This window comes from Emydura macquarii, unplaced genomic scaffold, assembly GCF_026122565.2.
Source record: "Emydura macquarii macquarii isolate MOO-44397 ecotype Brisbane River unplaced genomic scaffold, CSIRO-AGI_Emac_v2 contig_1790, whole genome shotgun sequence".
Classification (NCBI taxonomy): domain Eukaryota; kingdom Metazoa; phylum Chordata; order Testudines; family Chelidae; genus Emydura; species Emydura macquarii.
In genome coordinates this window covers 21,185,898-21,201,633 of record NW_027131927.1, presented here as the reverse complement: position 1 = coordinate 21,201,633, position 15,736 = coordinate 21,185,898, and the positions used below count along the sequence as shown (strand labels likewise).

Genomic DNA, 15,736 nt, shown 5'->3' with positions numbered 1-15,736 from the left:
GTAGCTTTAAATGAAGCCAGAATTTCTGCCAATGGTACTTAATCAAAGAGTATCTTCTGAGTTTTAAAGGATGGAAAGTATAAAACACCAAAGGGGAAAGTTACATATGAAGTTTGATTGCAATGGGGAAATTAGGTGTGATTACTAATCCTGGATGAGAAATTGTAGCCTAGAGACATATGAAAGCCTCCGGAAAACCCAATGGAACAAATAACTTGGAAGTGGAAACAAAATGGTCAGGCTTAGAAATCAAAGCATCAAATATTTTCAGTGTAAAAAGGTTTTAGGATCCTGGGAACAAATGGAGCTTTTAGATTGCCAGTCATGTCATATCTAGATCTATACTTCCCAGTAGGTACAAATGTTCCATATAAATTCAATTTCATAATAGCCATAAGGAACTACAGCTTACTGCCCATCAAAGACAGAGATTTATTCACAAATAACTTATTTGACAATAGATGGGAACAAAATTAGTGTGGTAAATTGCTCACAAATAACATCTGACATTCTACTGCAGGCCACTCATTTCAGAGCAGTTTTCAGGTGTTAAAGTAATTGGGCTTTGGTCTTCCAACATATAGTACCATTGAGGTGTGCTATATTTCTCTACAGCTGCACTGTTTGATAGATCTTATTGACTGAATATTCTTGTATGTGGAATTTAAACTGAAGACAGGATTTTGATTAGTTTATTAAACAGTTAAAGCAAATGGGATATTAAAAGTCAGTATTGTAGTGACCAAGCTTTGTTGGGAAACCATAATTTAATATATTTCATGAGGGAATGCTCACATTGGGCCTCATCCAAGGACAATGGGTTTGGGATCAGCCCCTTTATGCCTACACCAGGGCTAGATTTGATGTAATAAACGAGAATGACTTCATTGAAGTCCTCAGCTTTGCATCTGCATGTACCATAATTGAATTTGGCCTAATGCCTGCATTAAAACAATTCACAGTTAAAATGCTTTTAAAATGAATTTGGAGATGCGCTAAGGCAATGGTGTTCCTGAGAAAATGAAAGCTGTAGCTTTAATGGTCATAAGGCGCTGTGGCTGAATCTCACAGAAATGAAACAAAGAAATAATGGTTAGACTAATTTATTTTTAATTTTTGCAATAACTTTGATTTACACAATACTACTCGTGGTTTGGTATTGTCATATGGACAGAATTTTCCATTCAATTACTCTTAGTAACTCACATGTAATGTATGCATGATAGCCTTTAGATAATATTTTAGGACTATTAATTATGTTTGAACTTCTGTAAAACTGTGAAACCACAAATGGAAAAATCTAAAATATAACATTCTTGTGGTATAAAATGACACTTTTCACAATAAATCATGTTCACTGGAAATCCTTCAGCTTATGGTCCAAACCCAATGTTTGTTCCACTTTAGCCATGCAAGGTCCATCTACTGTGTCTTATCACATTTTGGTGGTTATAGTTTGCAGAGTACCAAGGAGACAGGTTCGATCTACTCTAGCTAACTTGTAGCTGAAATAACAAAGTAATTAAAAATTGCCTACAGTAAATTCACAAACATGACATGGGAGTTGTTGGGACAAAAGTAGAGGGTGTGTGTGCATGTCCTAAGTTTACAAAAGAGACTAATAACTTAGAGAGTCAAGTGATTAATTTTTGATTGAATCCCGATTTTCAGGAAGTGCCGAACAGCCACCTTCATTAAGATGTCTTAATTTGGGCACCAAACATGGAGACACCAATCCATGAAAAGCTGGAATTCCAGTCTTGCATTAGTTACATCTGATCAGTTGGCAGGTAGCGTACACTTGTGCTACATTATTTTCAGTCCTGAGTCGTCTTACTAAATTGGCTGAGATTCTGTGCTGCCTCATCATCCCTTCAGTGAACCTAAAGGACCAATGATCTATGGGACCAAATTTCTACTTTTCTAAAAGGCAACGCTATTTTAAAATGCCTGAAAAATTAAGGTTTTCTTTTAATTAGAGGTTTCATAGTTAGCATGGGTTTAAAATATTCCTAAAATATAACTAGTATTGCCATCTCTTGCAATTTCATCATGGGTCTCATGGAAGTCTCATGATGTTTTCTCCTGTGGTCAGTGTAGTATGTGAGAATCTTACCTTTCATTATTGAAAAATAAGTTCCTAGCCTCATGGTTACAGAGAAGAACTTGACAATGTGAATCTTACAGGCTCAGAAGCCAAAAAGAAAATCAGTTTTTAAAAATATCTCCAAGATTTTTTAATATCTAGGGTTAGCAATACCCTACAGCTCCTCTCATACTGTGTTTTAAATGTATGTTAGGTGTCCAGAGTTTTAGATAAATGATCTTTATTATTATAATAGAAATAAAAATAAATAAATAAATAAATCTCCAACTGTTGCACTCTCGTTTAACATGTTGACAGAATGAAACTGCAGTGCACTCACAGCGGAGTGAAAACCCGATTGTTTCAGTAGTGCCACTTACAAACTGCAGTTCCCATTACCGTAAAGCTCTGCCTTTAGGAGCCAGTCTTGCAAGGTGCTGTACCTGATCTAGCAAAATACTTAAGCATTTGCTTAAATATAAACACCGCTTGAACCCCATGCTTCAATTTGAACAGTGGTTAAATGCTTTGCAGGATCAGGGCCACGACAGTGCTCAGCCCCTAACACGATGGAGCCCTTAGAAAAATTGTTCTCTGGGGTGGAATAAAGTGCCTTCTTTGCCAGGTTTCTGCTTTACTTAAGGCATAGGTTTAAAAAACAAACAAAACAAAAAAGCACCCAAAAACAAAACAAAAACCCTGTCTGGGATGCTGTGACTTGTGTGGTCACGTTCCAGCCTGACGTGAACTATAAAAGCAGAGGCATAAACACATTCTGAAGTCCGTGGTTTCATAGGGTATTTTTTAAATCTGGCAACTGAATCAAAGCCAGGCGCCTCTGGGACGACCCTGGAATTACTCCCTTGTGTGGGGGAGGCTCAGACAGTCACTCTAGATCCCCACCCCTTTCAAAGAGTCGCTGACTCCACTCCAGCAACTCCGTCCGTGGGGCTGGGCTTTTTTTCTTTCTTTCTCCTTCCTTGCGGGGTGAGCAGGGCCCTCGGGGGAGCCAGCGAACGGAACGATCGCGGCGCGTTGAGTCACCACCTCCTCCTCGGGCCGGAGCCGGCAGCTGCAGAAAAGTTTCAGCGCGGTTCGCTGGCGGGGCGGGCGCGGGGCTGGCGAGCGAAGCGCGGGGTCGCCATTGCGGGGAGTGCGCGGCGCGCGGCCAGGGAACTTGCGGGGTGAAGGAGCCAAGCGGGCAGCCGCGATTTACACACGCAGCCGCACGCGGCCGGGCACTGAGGAGGAGGAGGAGGAAGAGGGGGGCAGTTGTTGCCGCCCGCGGGGCCTGTTGTCTGGGGGAAGAGCGGGACTGAGCCGGCTCCTTTCCCCTCCGTCCTGCGGCCGCCAAGAGTTGGCTGCAACTGCCTTTGTTGTGCTCGGCTCGCTGCCTGCCTCCCCCCTGCCGGCCCGGCCGGGCCCCCCGGCGCTGCTCGCGGCAGACGCAGGCTATGGTGGGAGCGGAGCTAGGCTGCGGGATGGTGCAAAGGGGGGACCGGCCGGGGCCCAGCCGGGCGGCCCCGCGGCTGCTCTGCCTGCTGGCGGGCCCCGTGCTGCTGCTGCTGCCGCTGCTGCCGGAGGCGGTTCGAGCCCAGGACGAGCCTTCCTGCCACGGAGCCTTCGACTTGTACTTCGTGCTGGACAAGTGAGTGGGGCCGCGCGGGCACCGGCGGTGGGGGGAGGGCGTGGGTGAGTGAGGTGTGTGCGCCCCTCCGCATGCTGTAGTTGTGGTGTTTGCCTGTGGGTGAGGTGTGTGTCTCTTTGCATGGCGGTGTAGGGGCGGAGGGGGTGTAGCTGTGGTGTGTGTGTGTGTGGGTGAGGTGTGTGTTTCTCAGTATGGGGGTATGGTTGGGATGTGGGTGTCTGTATGGAGGTGTAGTTAGTGTCTGTCTGTCTCTCTCTCTATAGGTGTGTAGCTGGGATGTGTGTATGTGTCTGTCTGTCTCTCTCGCTCTCTGTATGGGGTTGTAGTGTGTGTGTGTGTGTGTGTAGAGGTTGGGCTTGTGCCTGCCTCTGTATAGGTGGGATGTTGGGGTTGTATCTGTGTGTGGAGTGTAAGCAGAGTTTGTGTGTGTGTATCCGTATGGGATTGTGTTGGCAAGGTTTGTGTCCCTGGGTTATTGTAGGTGAGACGTGTGAGTGGATTTGGGGTGTGTCTCTGTGTGTGGATGAACGGGTGTGTGGTGAGGTTACATTCAATATTTGTGTGTCAATGGGTTATAGCAAAATGTGGTGAATAAACAGCTGCTGTTTATGTGTTTGGTTCTCTTGAGATTACTGCAGGGTGTATGGGGACGTGGCTGTGAGTGGTTAATTAATTCAATTTGGTGTTGTCTTTGGAGGTTTGGATTTTCCTGTGCTGGAAGGTGGTGAGGGTATCTGCCTTGTGGCCCTCTGTAAAAGAGAGGAGGATTGCTTTTTGCCAAGGGCAGTGTGAGCTCTCAGTGGAAAATGGTTATCTGTAGAGCTGGTCAGAGAATGTGTTCCATGGAAAATTCTGACATTCTGAAATTTGTGCTCAGTCCAAACTAGAACAAAAAGCCAAAATTTGAAAATTTCCCACAGAATAAAAATTCTGAAAAATTTTGATTCAGAGCCATTGAAATGTTTCATTTCAATAATGTCAATATACTTCATTTTGATAAAGTAAACCCTTTTTGTTTGGTAATTTCAAAACATTACAATATCATAAAATATTAAATACAACATACAAATGTAGTATTAAATTAATATTTTAATACCATATGAAAGTATCTGTGTTTCAAGATCATGGTTTGAAGGTAAACACAAAGCAGACAGAAGTTACTCAGATACAGAAAATGTAAGAAGACCTGTTGATTGAAGTGTAAGGAGAGAAGCTGAATCAGAAGAAAGAATTTGTGTATTTGGGGAGTACAATTTGTGCCATTGGCGAGGGATCTGGAGAACTGAAAAGAATAATCCAGTGTACATGGGCAGCAGTGAAAAAGGCAGCAGGAATACTGTGGGACTGACAATTAAGTAACAAACTAAAAGGAAAAATGTGTGCTGCATGTGTTTGGTTTGGAAATGGTGGGCCTTACAGAAATAGAAGATAAGAAGATATAGGTAGTAGGAAATAATGTGCTGAGGAGAATGGCAGACAAGTGGAGGATAGATAGTGTGCATGGAAGAAATGAAGGAGAGGATAAACTTGGAATTCTCAGTGAAAGATAGGCTGAAGAGTGCATGTTTGCGGTGAGCTGGACAGGTGGTAAGAATGGAGAACGATGACCAGCAAAGAAAGCATGGGAGGATGAAGACAGCAAGAAAGGATGTGAAAGACCAAGTATGATGGAAAGACTGTCAAGAAAAGTTTGAAGAGAAAAGGACTGGAACTCCAAGATCTATGAACTTGTGCCATGGACTGGAAGGAGTGGTGAAGGATTGTGAGCACCTCTGACTTTTTGTGTAACTGGGAAAAGGAGTTGAGAAGTGAAGTGATAACAGTATAAAAGAAATGGATTGAAACAATAAAGTCAAAATGAAACATTTTTATCTTAATGAAACATCTCAGTATTGTAAGTTCTCTGGGGCCTGGGCAGTCCTTTTGTTCTGTGTTTGTCCAGTGTCTAGCACAATGGATCTGATTTATGACTAGGGCCCCTAGGCGTTATAGTAACATAAATAATGATTATCAAAACAAAATGAGAAAATCAAAGTGAATTATTTCATCTTTTCCCATTGAAAATGTTATTGAAACTCACGTTTCCACAAAACGTTTTGATTTTTGTCTAACTGCATTTTCCAGCCGACAACTGTACCGTAAACATTTTTTTTTTCAATCACCAGTAGTTATCTGCTTCTCCTGCCATCCCCTTTCTGGGAGGATAAAGTTTGTTCATAGTGTGCCACATGCAGAGTTGTAAGGTAGAGAGGTGAGATGCAGGCTCTCATTTGCGAGACAGAATGTCTCTTTTTTAATCTGTGGACTTGGGAATCACAACAAAACTGTCATGTACAGCTTCCCTATGTAGTGCTGTATGCTGAATGTATTATGCTATGCAATAGGTTGACAGATTGTCACAGGAAGATGTGGCAGAACCATCATGAACCTCTGTTGGAGATCATTTGAAATAATGTAGGAATGGATTGTGGCAATACCTCTCCCCCTGAAAAAATTGAATTGATAGGAGTATTTAAATTGTAATCTTTATTGTCTGGTTTCCCTGAACTAAGAGGTACTAATCCGTTTTTTGTTTTCCTTTCAGATCTGGGAGTGTAGCACAGAACTGGCTTGAAATCTATGATTTTGTAAAACAACTCACAGAAAGATTTGTGAGGTATGTTTTCCTTTTGTAGCTTCTGCTTTTAATTGATACTGGGGTATGTTACAAAACAAATCCTTCTGTAAAGTTATCAGCTGTAAACCTTTCAGAAGCATATAAACCATTTGAATCCTAATGTCCAGATAAACCGGACAATACATTTTCACTTTATTTGGCCAAGTTTGGAACTTAGTAAAATGTTAATATCTTTATCAAGCATCTTTAAATATTGGATTCTTAATATGTTCTTATATCTGATTTGATTATTTTTTTTAGCATTGTTTCCCCCATAAACAACATCAGTTGTTTCTGATGTATTATTTCTTTGCATCTATTGTTTAGTGTTACCCTAATTTTAGAGGTCCCGATAAAGATATCAGGAAATTTAAAGTGAATATGCGAATCAACCTAAAAGTAAGGGAAAGCTTTTGCTTCTCCAATTCTAGGCATGTGTGTAAAGTTTGTGCCTGCTTTGTGCACATGCAGTAAACTTTATTTATAAATAACATTTCTTCTCCACTGACAAAGATTGCTGTTACAAATTGGCTTGCTGTGTTTTTTTAAACTAGGAATTAGTGTAATGAAATACTTCCTCCTCCCGCCCCGCTCCCTTTAAAAGGAAGGTAACCCACAGATACAGGAGGTTATGGGAGTTAATTTTTTCCTGTGGAAAATGACATACAGTAGGCAATTGTAAGCTTGGCCAGTTAATGAAGAGGACATGAATAAGGGTTGCATAATTAAATATTGCTTCCATCCATCTTGCTAAGGTCAAATTTTATGTAAAAGACATCTTGGTGACAAAGTTGAAAGTCATTTTGTAAATTTAAAAAAAAAAAAAAGAGAGAGAGGGAGAGAATCTGAAGAGGCTTTGGCAATTCTTCCTTTCAGTTAGTGGTGAAACATAAGTTTCTCTCTACACAAAAGGGTGTGTTTGTTCTTTACAAAGCCATTAGTACATCCTCTCCTGCAGCCAAGTGACGCTTCCTTTGGCAACAGCTGGATTAGAAAGTGGTCTGGCTGCATCAACTGAAGAACATAGAATATATGGGTCTGATTTTCTAAATGATTTACACTTATATTAAGGGTCTTTTACACTGCCTGAACAGTAACTTCCTTATTGTGAAAACATTGAACAGGTTTCATTGTAAGAATCAGATGATACCAGTGTGAGCTGTAGATCTGTTTTCCATTTTGATTGGTTGATAGGATGGCAGTCTGCAGCAATAATATCCCACACTTATTTCCTGTGTTACAGGCCTATGATTTGTATGTAGGTAGGTATATTGAGTATAAAAATGTGCATGCACGCCTTAAAAGTTTGACGCTTCAGTATATTGCAATATGCAAACTGCAGTTTTGTGCATGAATTTTAGAGGTTAAATACCTCAGTTTAACTTGTGTTTATCTACAGGGTAACATAAGCATATCAGCAAGAAAGACAACAATAATTTTGCTTCTGCATTTTGCAGAACACCAGTGCAAATAGGGTATGAGCACAAGAAGTAAACAGCCCATTAATTCCTTTTGTTCCTGCATATTCTTGATTTGTAGTTTAAAAGTGTATGCTTTGGAAATAAGATGATGACAAAATACTAATAAAGAAAGGCAAAAAGATGATGGATGGATATAATGTACGAGGCTTTCTCTTTATTTGTCTAAAATGTTTGTGTTTTTCTTTTCTTTAAAAGCCCCCGGATGAGATTATCCTTTATAGTGTTTTCCACCCAAGCACAAGCTATTATGCCATTAACTGGAGACAGGTTAGTTCATTATTCCTTTTCTTGAGGGCTTTTACTAGATCAGATAATGTTCGCAAAATGATTGATGCTTTCAAGTGGTAGCCACTACGGAAACCTCAGAATCATAAGGCAACAGTATGTGACTGTGTTTATTTTGTGAATATCCCAATGGATGGTCCACTAGGTAGGAATGAGAATGGGAGTCAAATGACCCTGGATTTTTGTCTCAACTATCTTTATGTGTGATCATAGGCAAGTCACTTCACAACCCTGATCCTCAGTTTTTTCATCTGCAAAATGGATATAATAATGCTTGCTCATCTTTGTAAATTGAATTCCATGGATGCAAAATCTCTATGTAAATGTTTCATTCAAGACAAACCCTGTTACATTAAATTAATATCTCCAATAAATGTTACATTTGATATGGAAAAGTTACCTAAAGCCAGGAATTTTTTTAATAAACATTCTGAAAAAAAAAGTATTGATTTCAAAAGAGGCGTTAGAAGGTGTGCTGGTATCTGGGACCACTCTTAGTCAGTGGAGGCGTGGTCAGTGGAGGCCTGTAGTTGCTGTTTATGGCCCTGAGTTGAAGAGAGAGTTGAGAAGTTTTTTGCTGCACCTCTTGTTGTTTGATTTGCGTAGCAATGCTGGTAAAAGAAGAGACTGCTTGCTCTGTCTTCAAAGTCAGAAGAAAAAAAATTATTACCTCTGGGGAAGTCAAGGAAGGTTGGAGGGAAAACTAGGAAGGAAAAAATAGGAAATAGAAGAGAAAAATACACTGTTGGAAGGGGAGACTGTTGCAAAGTGAACTAGTAGAAAAAGTTACATCAGAAACAACAGGAAATCTACATTGCAGTACATTGCTTCCTGCAGAGAGTCATTGCAGTGTTTTCAGGGGTCACCACTCTGTTTTGTTCTCATGTCAAACTACTGAAAACTGATATTTTTCCCACACATGCCTTTTGAACCATGTTAGAACAACACGAAAAGCCCCAAAACAGAATAGTTAAATAATTTTGAGAAAATGCTTCTGGGTAGCTCATTTCAAATCGTGTAAGAAACAATTGTCTTGGGTTATGAACACTTTGTGAAATAATTAAAGAAGCCATATAAACTGCTAGTGAGGGACTGAAGTGAGGTATTTCTCTCTCTCTCTGTCTCCTTGCACCTGTGTCAACATGCTGTTTAACACTAAGGCATGTTTTATCATATTCAGTTTGTTTATTGGTTTTTATAATAAGTAAGCAAGTGAAGAAAACAATATTATTAACAGAGGCATAGGCCAAGATTTTCAGAACTGGGTGCCTCAGCTTATTCTTCTAAGTCCATGCTTTGGCAGCTGAAAAAATGGCCTGACAAAATTGCTAAGCACCCAACCGCTCTCATTGACTTGGTCTGTGGGCAGATACAAAGAAGGGTGAGATTATAGATCACAACTCTAAATGACTTCAGAGAGTGCAGGATAAGGCACTTTAGGCCTGCTGCAGCGCCTGTTGAAGTCATTGGGAGTCTTTTTCTCTTGATTTCAATAGGAGCTGTATTCTTTTCAATATCCTATTCCTCCCTGAACACTAAGAGTTATGATTGATAAAGTTTGCACTTTTTTGAATGACTAGGCAGAATGCTGGCATCCCTCCACATAAGCACAAGTGCTGTTTCATTGAGTCGGTGTAGAACATTCTAAGTCGTATGAAGGAATTAAATTCTGTTTTTCTATGAAAATCAGTTCTAGAAAGGACAGTTCTGGAGGAGCACATTTAATTATAACTGAGTTTCTCTTCCTTTCCTTTCTGTCATAAAATATTTCCTGAGGCATCAGTGCGTGCAAGTACTGGAAAAAAATTACCCTTTTGTGATTCACTGGGGGTTGCGAAAGAGGATGAGGAAGATGGGTAGTAATAGAGAGATTTTTAATGCAGATAGGTTTTGAACAACTTTGATTCTAAATATTAAGAACAGCTCAGCATCTTTGGCTCCAATAGAAGATGAGGGGCTCAGCACATTGCAGTATGAGGGACTTAGTGAAAATAATACCATTTTGTGATGCAGTATCTTTGATTTGTTATGAGTTCTGTTTTGTTATTTGCTAATTCATAAATCTCAATAAATTACAATGAATTTCCAGTCATTAGTTCAAGTCAGTGAAGCTTTATTGTATTTTAATAAGTAGAATGCTAATCATTTACCAAATAAAGTTCATACTGATTTTTACAACATATTTCAGCTGTATTGACATATGATATGAACACACCCTAGAAGTAAAAAGCTAAGGCTAAAGTGAATTTTGTGTTGGTGAGAGGTGGCATATTGATAGTCCTGGAGACTAAAGGCTTCTGTAGGCACAAAACTATAATTTTATCAAAAATGGGTGGCTAGGAAAAGTAGGTGTATTTTTGCACATGATATAGGCAGCACAATAGACTCTGTATGTATACTCCTGTGGCTGGCTGTACATTAGCAGATATAATTGTAGTTGAGGTTTCCATATCCTGGTTTCTGACAGTTATACTTAGTGTTTGACTCAGACCTATGGCCATATGTATGGTGTGATCCTTCTGTCCTCACTTAGGCAGAACTCCGTATGAAGTTACTAAGTACTTTGCATGGCTGAGGTCCATGGGATCAGGCCCACAGTCTTTATGGATCCTTTCATGGTATGTGCCTCATTTTAGCTGTTCAATCCAGAATGGGCTTCTCTTCGTATCCTGTTGCACTTGCACATCATGAATACACACAAGCTTCACCCCGTTTAACGTTAAGCTTATGAGTACACTCATTTGAGCATGAAAGGTCTGCCAGAATGTAGCCAGCCAGAGCAGTATACAGATTGTGTTGAGTTGCACATGTAACATTCAGAAGATGCATCTAATTTTCCAGTTACCTACTTTTTTCATCCTCGGACTACAAGTGAGCCCCAAATGTTGTAGTAGATACACATAGTGTTATCTCACTTCAAATTTGCCAGTTCCCTCTGCAAGTGAATTTTGTGGGGAGCTTGCCTTTGTTATCTGAGCTAAGACGTGTAAAAAACACATCTTCCTTCCCCCCTCAATAAGTATGTGTATGCTTCCTAATACACCTGTTGGATTATAACAGTTTTGTGGCCCAGCTGCATTTTGTTGGAGGGGATACTGGTAATCCCTCATACTCCTTTTTGTGTGATATACTTGTTCATATTGGGAATCAGAATGTACTCCCAAAGGTCTATTGATGGCCAGGATGCACTTAAGCTATTCTGAATAATAATGTGAGATGCCAGTAGGTATAGAGTGGGATGGTAAATAAATATGAAGTTGGAACTGGCCTAAAAGAGTTGAGTCCCAATTTTTATGAAAACTCAGGTTCACAAATTAGATTAACCCTCTGTCAAATTCAACTTGCATGACCTGATGCTTACGGAGCACACAATTCCAGCCAACGCTGACCTCAGCAGCATTAATTTACAAGGGCAAAGTCTTTTGCTAGCAAAAACTGGCATTCAGCAGTTTCTTCAACATATTTCTTTAGATGTGCTCTCATTCACTATCAAGCAATATTTTGTTCCACCTCTTTGTATATGTCAGAAATATATTTGTTCACACTAATGCAAAAGAAACTTTCCTGTTTGCATGTTTATGCTTGGATGTATGATGGCAGTGATGTAATAGAGGAACTTGTTAAAAATCCATTACATTTTGATCCTCCAAGAGTGTCTTCTAGATTTTGCCTTTGCCTCATCATATAGTGACGTGCCAACAACCAACGATATAAACGTCACAGTGCTTAAGGTATTGAAAGTAGCAACATTAGGTGTTTGGAAAGTTGGCCTGTGCTGTGTAATCAGTGTGTTTCTTTTTATGTAATTTATACTTGTAGGGGTCTGATCCAGTGCCTGTTGAAGTTGATGGAAGTATTTAATATCCATTGACTTTAATGGATGTTGGATCAGGCCATGTATCCTGACAGAGTGTACGATCTATGGCCTTGTCTTCATTAGGAAGATATAAAAAATATTCCCCCCTTCGCTAACAAGTTAGCAACAATCTAACATAGATAGGCAACTGGCTTCTGACACCATTTTCAGCACCATATGAAGGCAGGGTTACATGACACAGTGTCAAAAACAATGTCAGTAGCTGTTGGGTTGTTGGTGCTAGGGTTTCTAGTGTTGTCAGCACCAGTTCAACTGATAAATGCCATCTAATAATTCAGTCTACATGAAGAGTTGCATAGCTACACTAGACCAGCTGAAGCGGGCTTAGGTGTGTACTCAGCCAATACCAGATGTTGTACATTGTAGTTTGTCTTATGCTGGGGCTCAGTGCTCTGTAATATTGCTTCATTAGACAGTCTAGGCCAAATTCTGAATTGAGTCATACACCATGAAGTCCCAATGAGGGCAATGCAATCAGTGCAGTGTTTGGCTCCCCTATGAACAATATTTGTATGTAGTTTTTTAAGTCCTATGTAGGACCTGATACAGCCGCCCTTACTCATATTAAGTAGCACTTTACTTCAAGAATAGACCCGTTGAAATAAATGGTTGTACTCCTGAATGGGTATTATTCACCATGAGAAAGGGGAGCAGAACTGGGACCTTAGGGAGGAAAGACATGGGGTGAATGGCAGAATTCCCATTAAATTTAGTCAGGCCAGGATTTCACCTATGGTCCTTGACCTAAGGATTTTACAATCTAGGTTAGACAAGACACGATGGATGACGTGTAAGGATGATATTATTTGCTTTATGTTGTTTATGGAGGAATTATCTAAGTAATTATGAATCTAAGAGGAAAGAACAGACAGGGTAGCTATTATAGATTAAATATGCCTTTTCTAAAAGACAGAGGTGTGATGTAGCACATATGTTGAATTGAGAAGAGATGTTATATTTGTAATCATTCAGCCCAAACACAGACAGGCTGCAAGTTACAAACTGTAGTGAACGGATTGATTTCCGCCCCCCTCTCCCTCCACCTTTTGTCTGACTTAAATCATAAGTGAGGCCTGCAGAGCTCAATAATTCATTATTATGGTTGTTATTTATTTGTACTTCACAAGGGCCTAAGGACCCCAACCAGCAATCATAGCCCCGTTATGGTAGGCACTGTACAAACACATAGAAAGACACTCCCTGCCCTGAAGAGTTGACAGTCCGCGGGGTAGGGGGCTACAGCAACGAGTACAGAACTGGGAGAGATGCAGTCCTGGCTAGTTCTGGGAGTTGGCAGGGGGGCGGGTGGGTAGCATGCATCCCTTCTTGCAGTGCTTGCTTTGGTACTGAAAGATAGATGGTGACTCCTTGCTGCTGCAAAAGTTACAATTTTTGTGGCCTAAGATTTCACCAGAACAAACTGCAAAAGGAGTCCTGAAGGTGCCAGAGTGCCCTGTGAGGCCTGGTCATGAGATATACTGAATAAATAAAACTGAGCTGATTGTACGAGAGCTATTTTTGCCATATGAAATCTGTTTCAGAAACTGGAACTTCAGTTGCTGTTTGTTTCTTGGCAAGCAGAATCTTATTGCCTGTGGACATGCTGCCACTCATTTCTGGCAAGCACTAAGTATGTGGTTGATAATCTGCATTCATACATAATCAGTTTCAAGTTGTTTCTGTAGATGCTGACTGTAAAATATTTGGATCAAACAGATTGTATTACCTTACGTAACTTGTTCTCTTCCATCTATTTAACACAGAATCTCTTCCTTTGCAGTTGCAACTGTCAATATGGATATCAGTTGCTAAATGCAAATTGAAACTTATATCGACATATTGTACTTCTGGAGTAAAGCTTCTAAATATAGAGAAATCTAATCAGTGGAACAAATTACTTGGTGCATGGCATTCAGGCCGGGTGGCTTTCTCATTCTTTTTTACTTCGTTTGCCCAAAGGAAGGCTTTCATGCAGTCTGGAAATACTTTCCTAGCCATTCCCTTGCCCTCCCTTATTGTCATCTGGATTTGTGATGTTCTGTGCATCTCCTTACTAGGGCAAATGCCTGTTGACTTCATTGGAAGTTTGCCCAAGTGAAAACTGACTGAGAATCTGAGTCTATGTCCCTCTTAACGTAATCCTTTTATTTTTTCTACTACTGGTTGTATTAAAAATATTTCCTTCTTTACTTCTACCTATTTGGTTCTATGGCCCGATTGCCATTGTATCTGAGCACTTCAGTCATTGGTGGATTTATCCTTTTGGTTCTCCAGTAAAACAGAGAGACAATGTTGTCCCTATTTTACAAATGAGGAACTGCATAGCCATAAAGGTTAACTGACTTGCCAGAGATCACACATTAAGTCTGTGGTAAAACCAGGAATTGAACCCAGCTCTCCCGAGTCCCAGTCCATTGCTTTAACCACAAGAACATCCTAAAAACACTGAAAAAATGAACAGATTTTTTTTTAAAGAAAAGGGACTTAATTATTAAGTGATTGTAATGCTGTTTTAGCAGCTTCCAGCTCCTAAATTGCCTTCTGTCAGTATTTATGAAGGTATATCATTCCATTATGCTGCTTGTAGAAATCAAGTTGTGGATCATGGTGGATTTCTTTTTTAATTTGTGTGTGCCTGGAAGCTAAGTAAACACAGGCGAGCAAGCTAAGTAAACTTCAAAAAGTACGACATAATTTCCACTGGACTGTTTTAGAGTTGGTGCATGGACATTTGTTTGCAGTATAAACTCCATCTGAAACATTCCACTTGGATCTGACTCTGAGTCACCAAAGCATAGTGTAATTTAGGCACACCATATCTGTTACCACAGCACAGCTTTCATTGTGATTTTAAATTTGTCTCTACACAGTGTTTAAAACATGTAAAAAAAATCATTTCAGCTCATAATTTCAGGGTCACACTGAAGCCCTTTTATACAATGTGACACAGAGAACATCAAAACCTGTTAGTTTTGCTGATTGTCAATTTGATTTGTAGCATCATTTATTGATTGAACAACCTTTTGTCTTGTTTTCTAATTCTCAGAAACATAATCATGAAAGGCCTTCAAGATTTACGTGATGTAAAGCCAGCTGGTGATACATACATGCACGAAGGATTAAAACTAGTAAGTTTTAATATTCTTGTTATAACTGAAATAAGTCTGTTCTTCTATGACTTGAATGCCCTGGTGAAGTAACAACAAAACAATATGCATTTAAAACAACATGTATGCATTTTTTTGTTACTTGATCTTACATTCAGTAGTCTTTAAAGGTCAAATCCCGAGGTCCTTAACTCAAGTAAAGATTGTCCTGCTGGAGAAAAAACCCTGGAGGGGTTTGGAAATCCCATGAGGTTTGCCTTGTGGGAGTTTTTTTTTTTTTTTTTTTTTGTATTGTTCCCTAGAGGCAGGAAGTGGAATTTTGTTTTCCCATATGGAATTAATAACTAACATAGTAAACAGTTAAATAAATGAGTATAGTAAGTAACCATAAACAACTTAATAGTATTGCTATTATTATTATTATTATTACAGAATATTAATATAGCATCTACAATTTTCATGTTTGTTTACAAACATAGACACAGGCCAAATGTTCCATAGGACTAGTGATTTTAATTCCCTTAATTTGCCAACTCTTGTAATTTTATTGTGAGTCTCACAATATTTGATGTTTAGCTTAAAGACCATGGTCCTGG

At 39.7% G+C, this 15,736-nt stretch overlaps 1 protein-coding gene across 5 annotated transcripts in view; it reads left to right on the top strand.

The window, feature by feature from the left end:
* Nucleotides 1-2,895: 2,895 nt before the first annotated feature.
* The window catches only part of ANTXR2 (ANTXR cell adhesion molecule 2), a 222,701-nt gene continuing 209,860 nt past the window's right edge, over nt 2,896-15,736 (top strand). For 2 of the 5 annotated variants that reach the window (XM_067557090.1, XM_067557087.1), the window contains exons 1-4: nt 2,896-3,734; nt 6,319-6,390; nt 8,067-8,138; nt 15,080-15,161. In XM_067557090.1, the coding sequence (XP_067413191.1) occupies nt 3,541-3,734; nt 6,319-6,390; nt 8,067-8,138; nt 15,080-15,161 (420 nt within the window). In that variant the 5' untranslated portion in view covers nt 2,896-3,540. The remainder of the gene's footprint in view (nt 3,735-6,318; nt 6,391-8,066; nt 8,139-15,079; nt 15,162-15,736) is intronic. The other 3 variants (XM_067557088.1, XM_067557091.1, XM_067557089.1) reach the window with 3 other exon arrangements.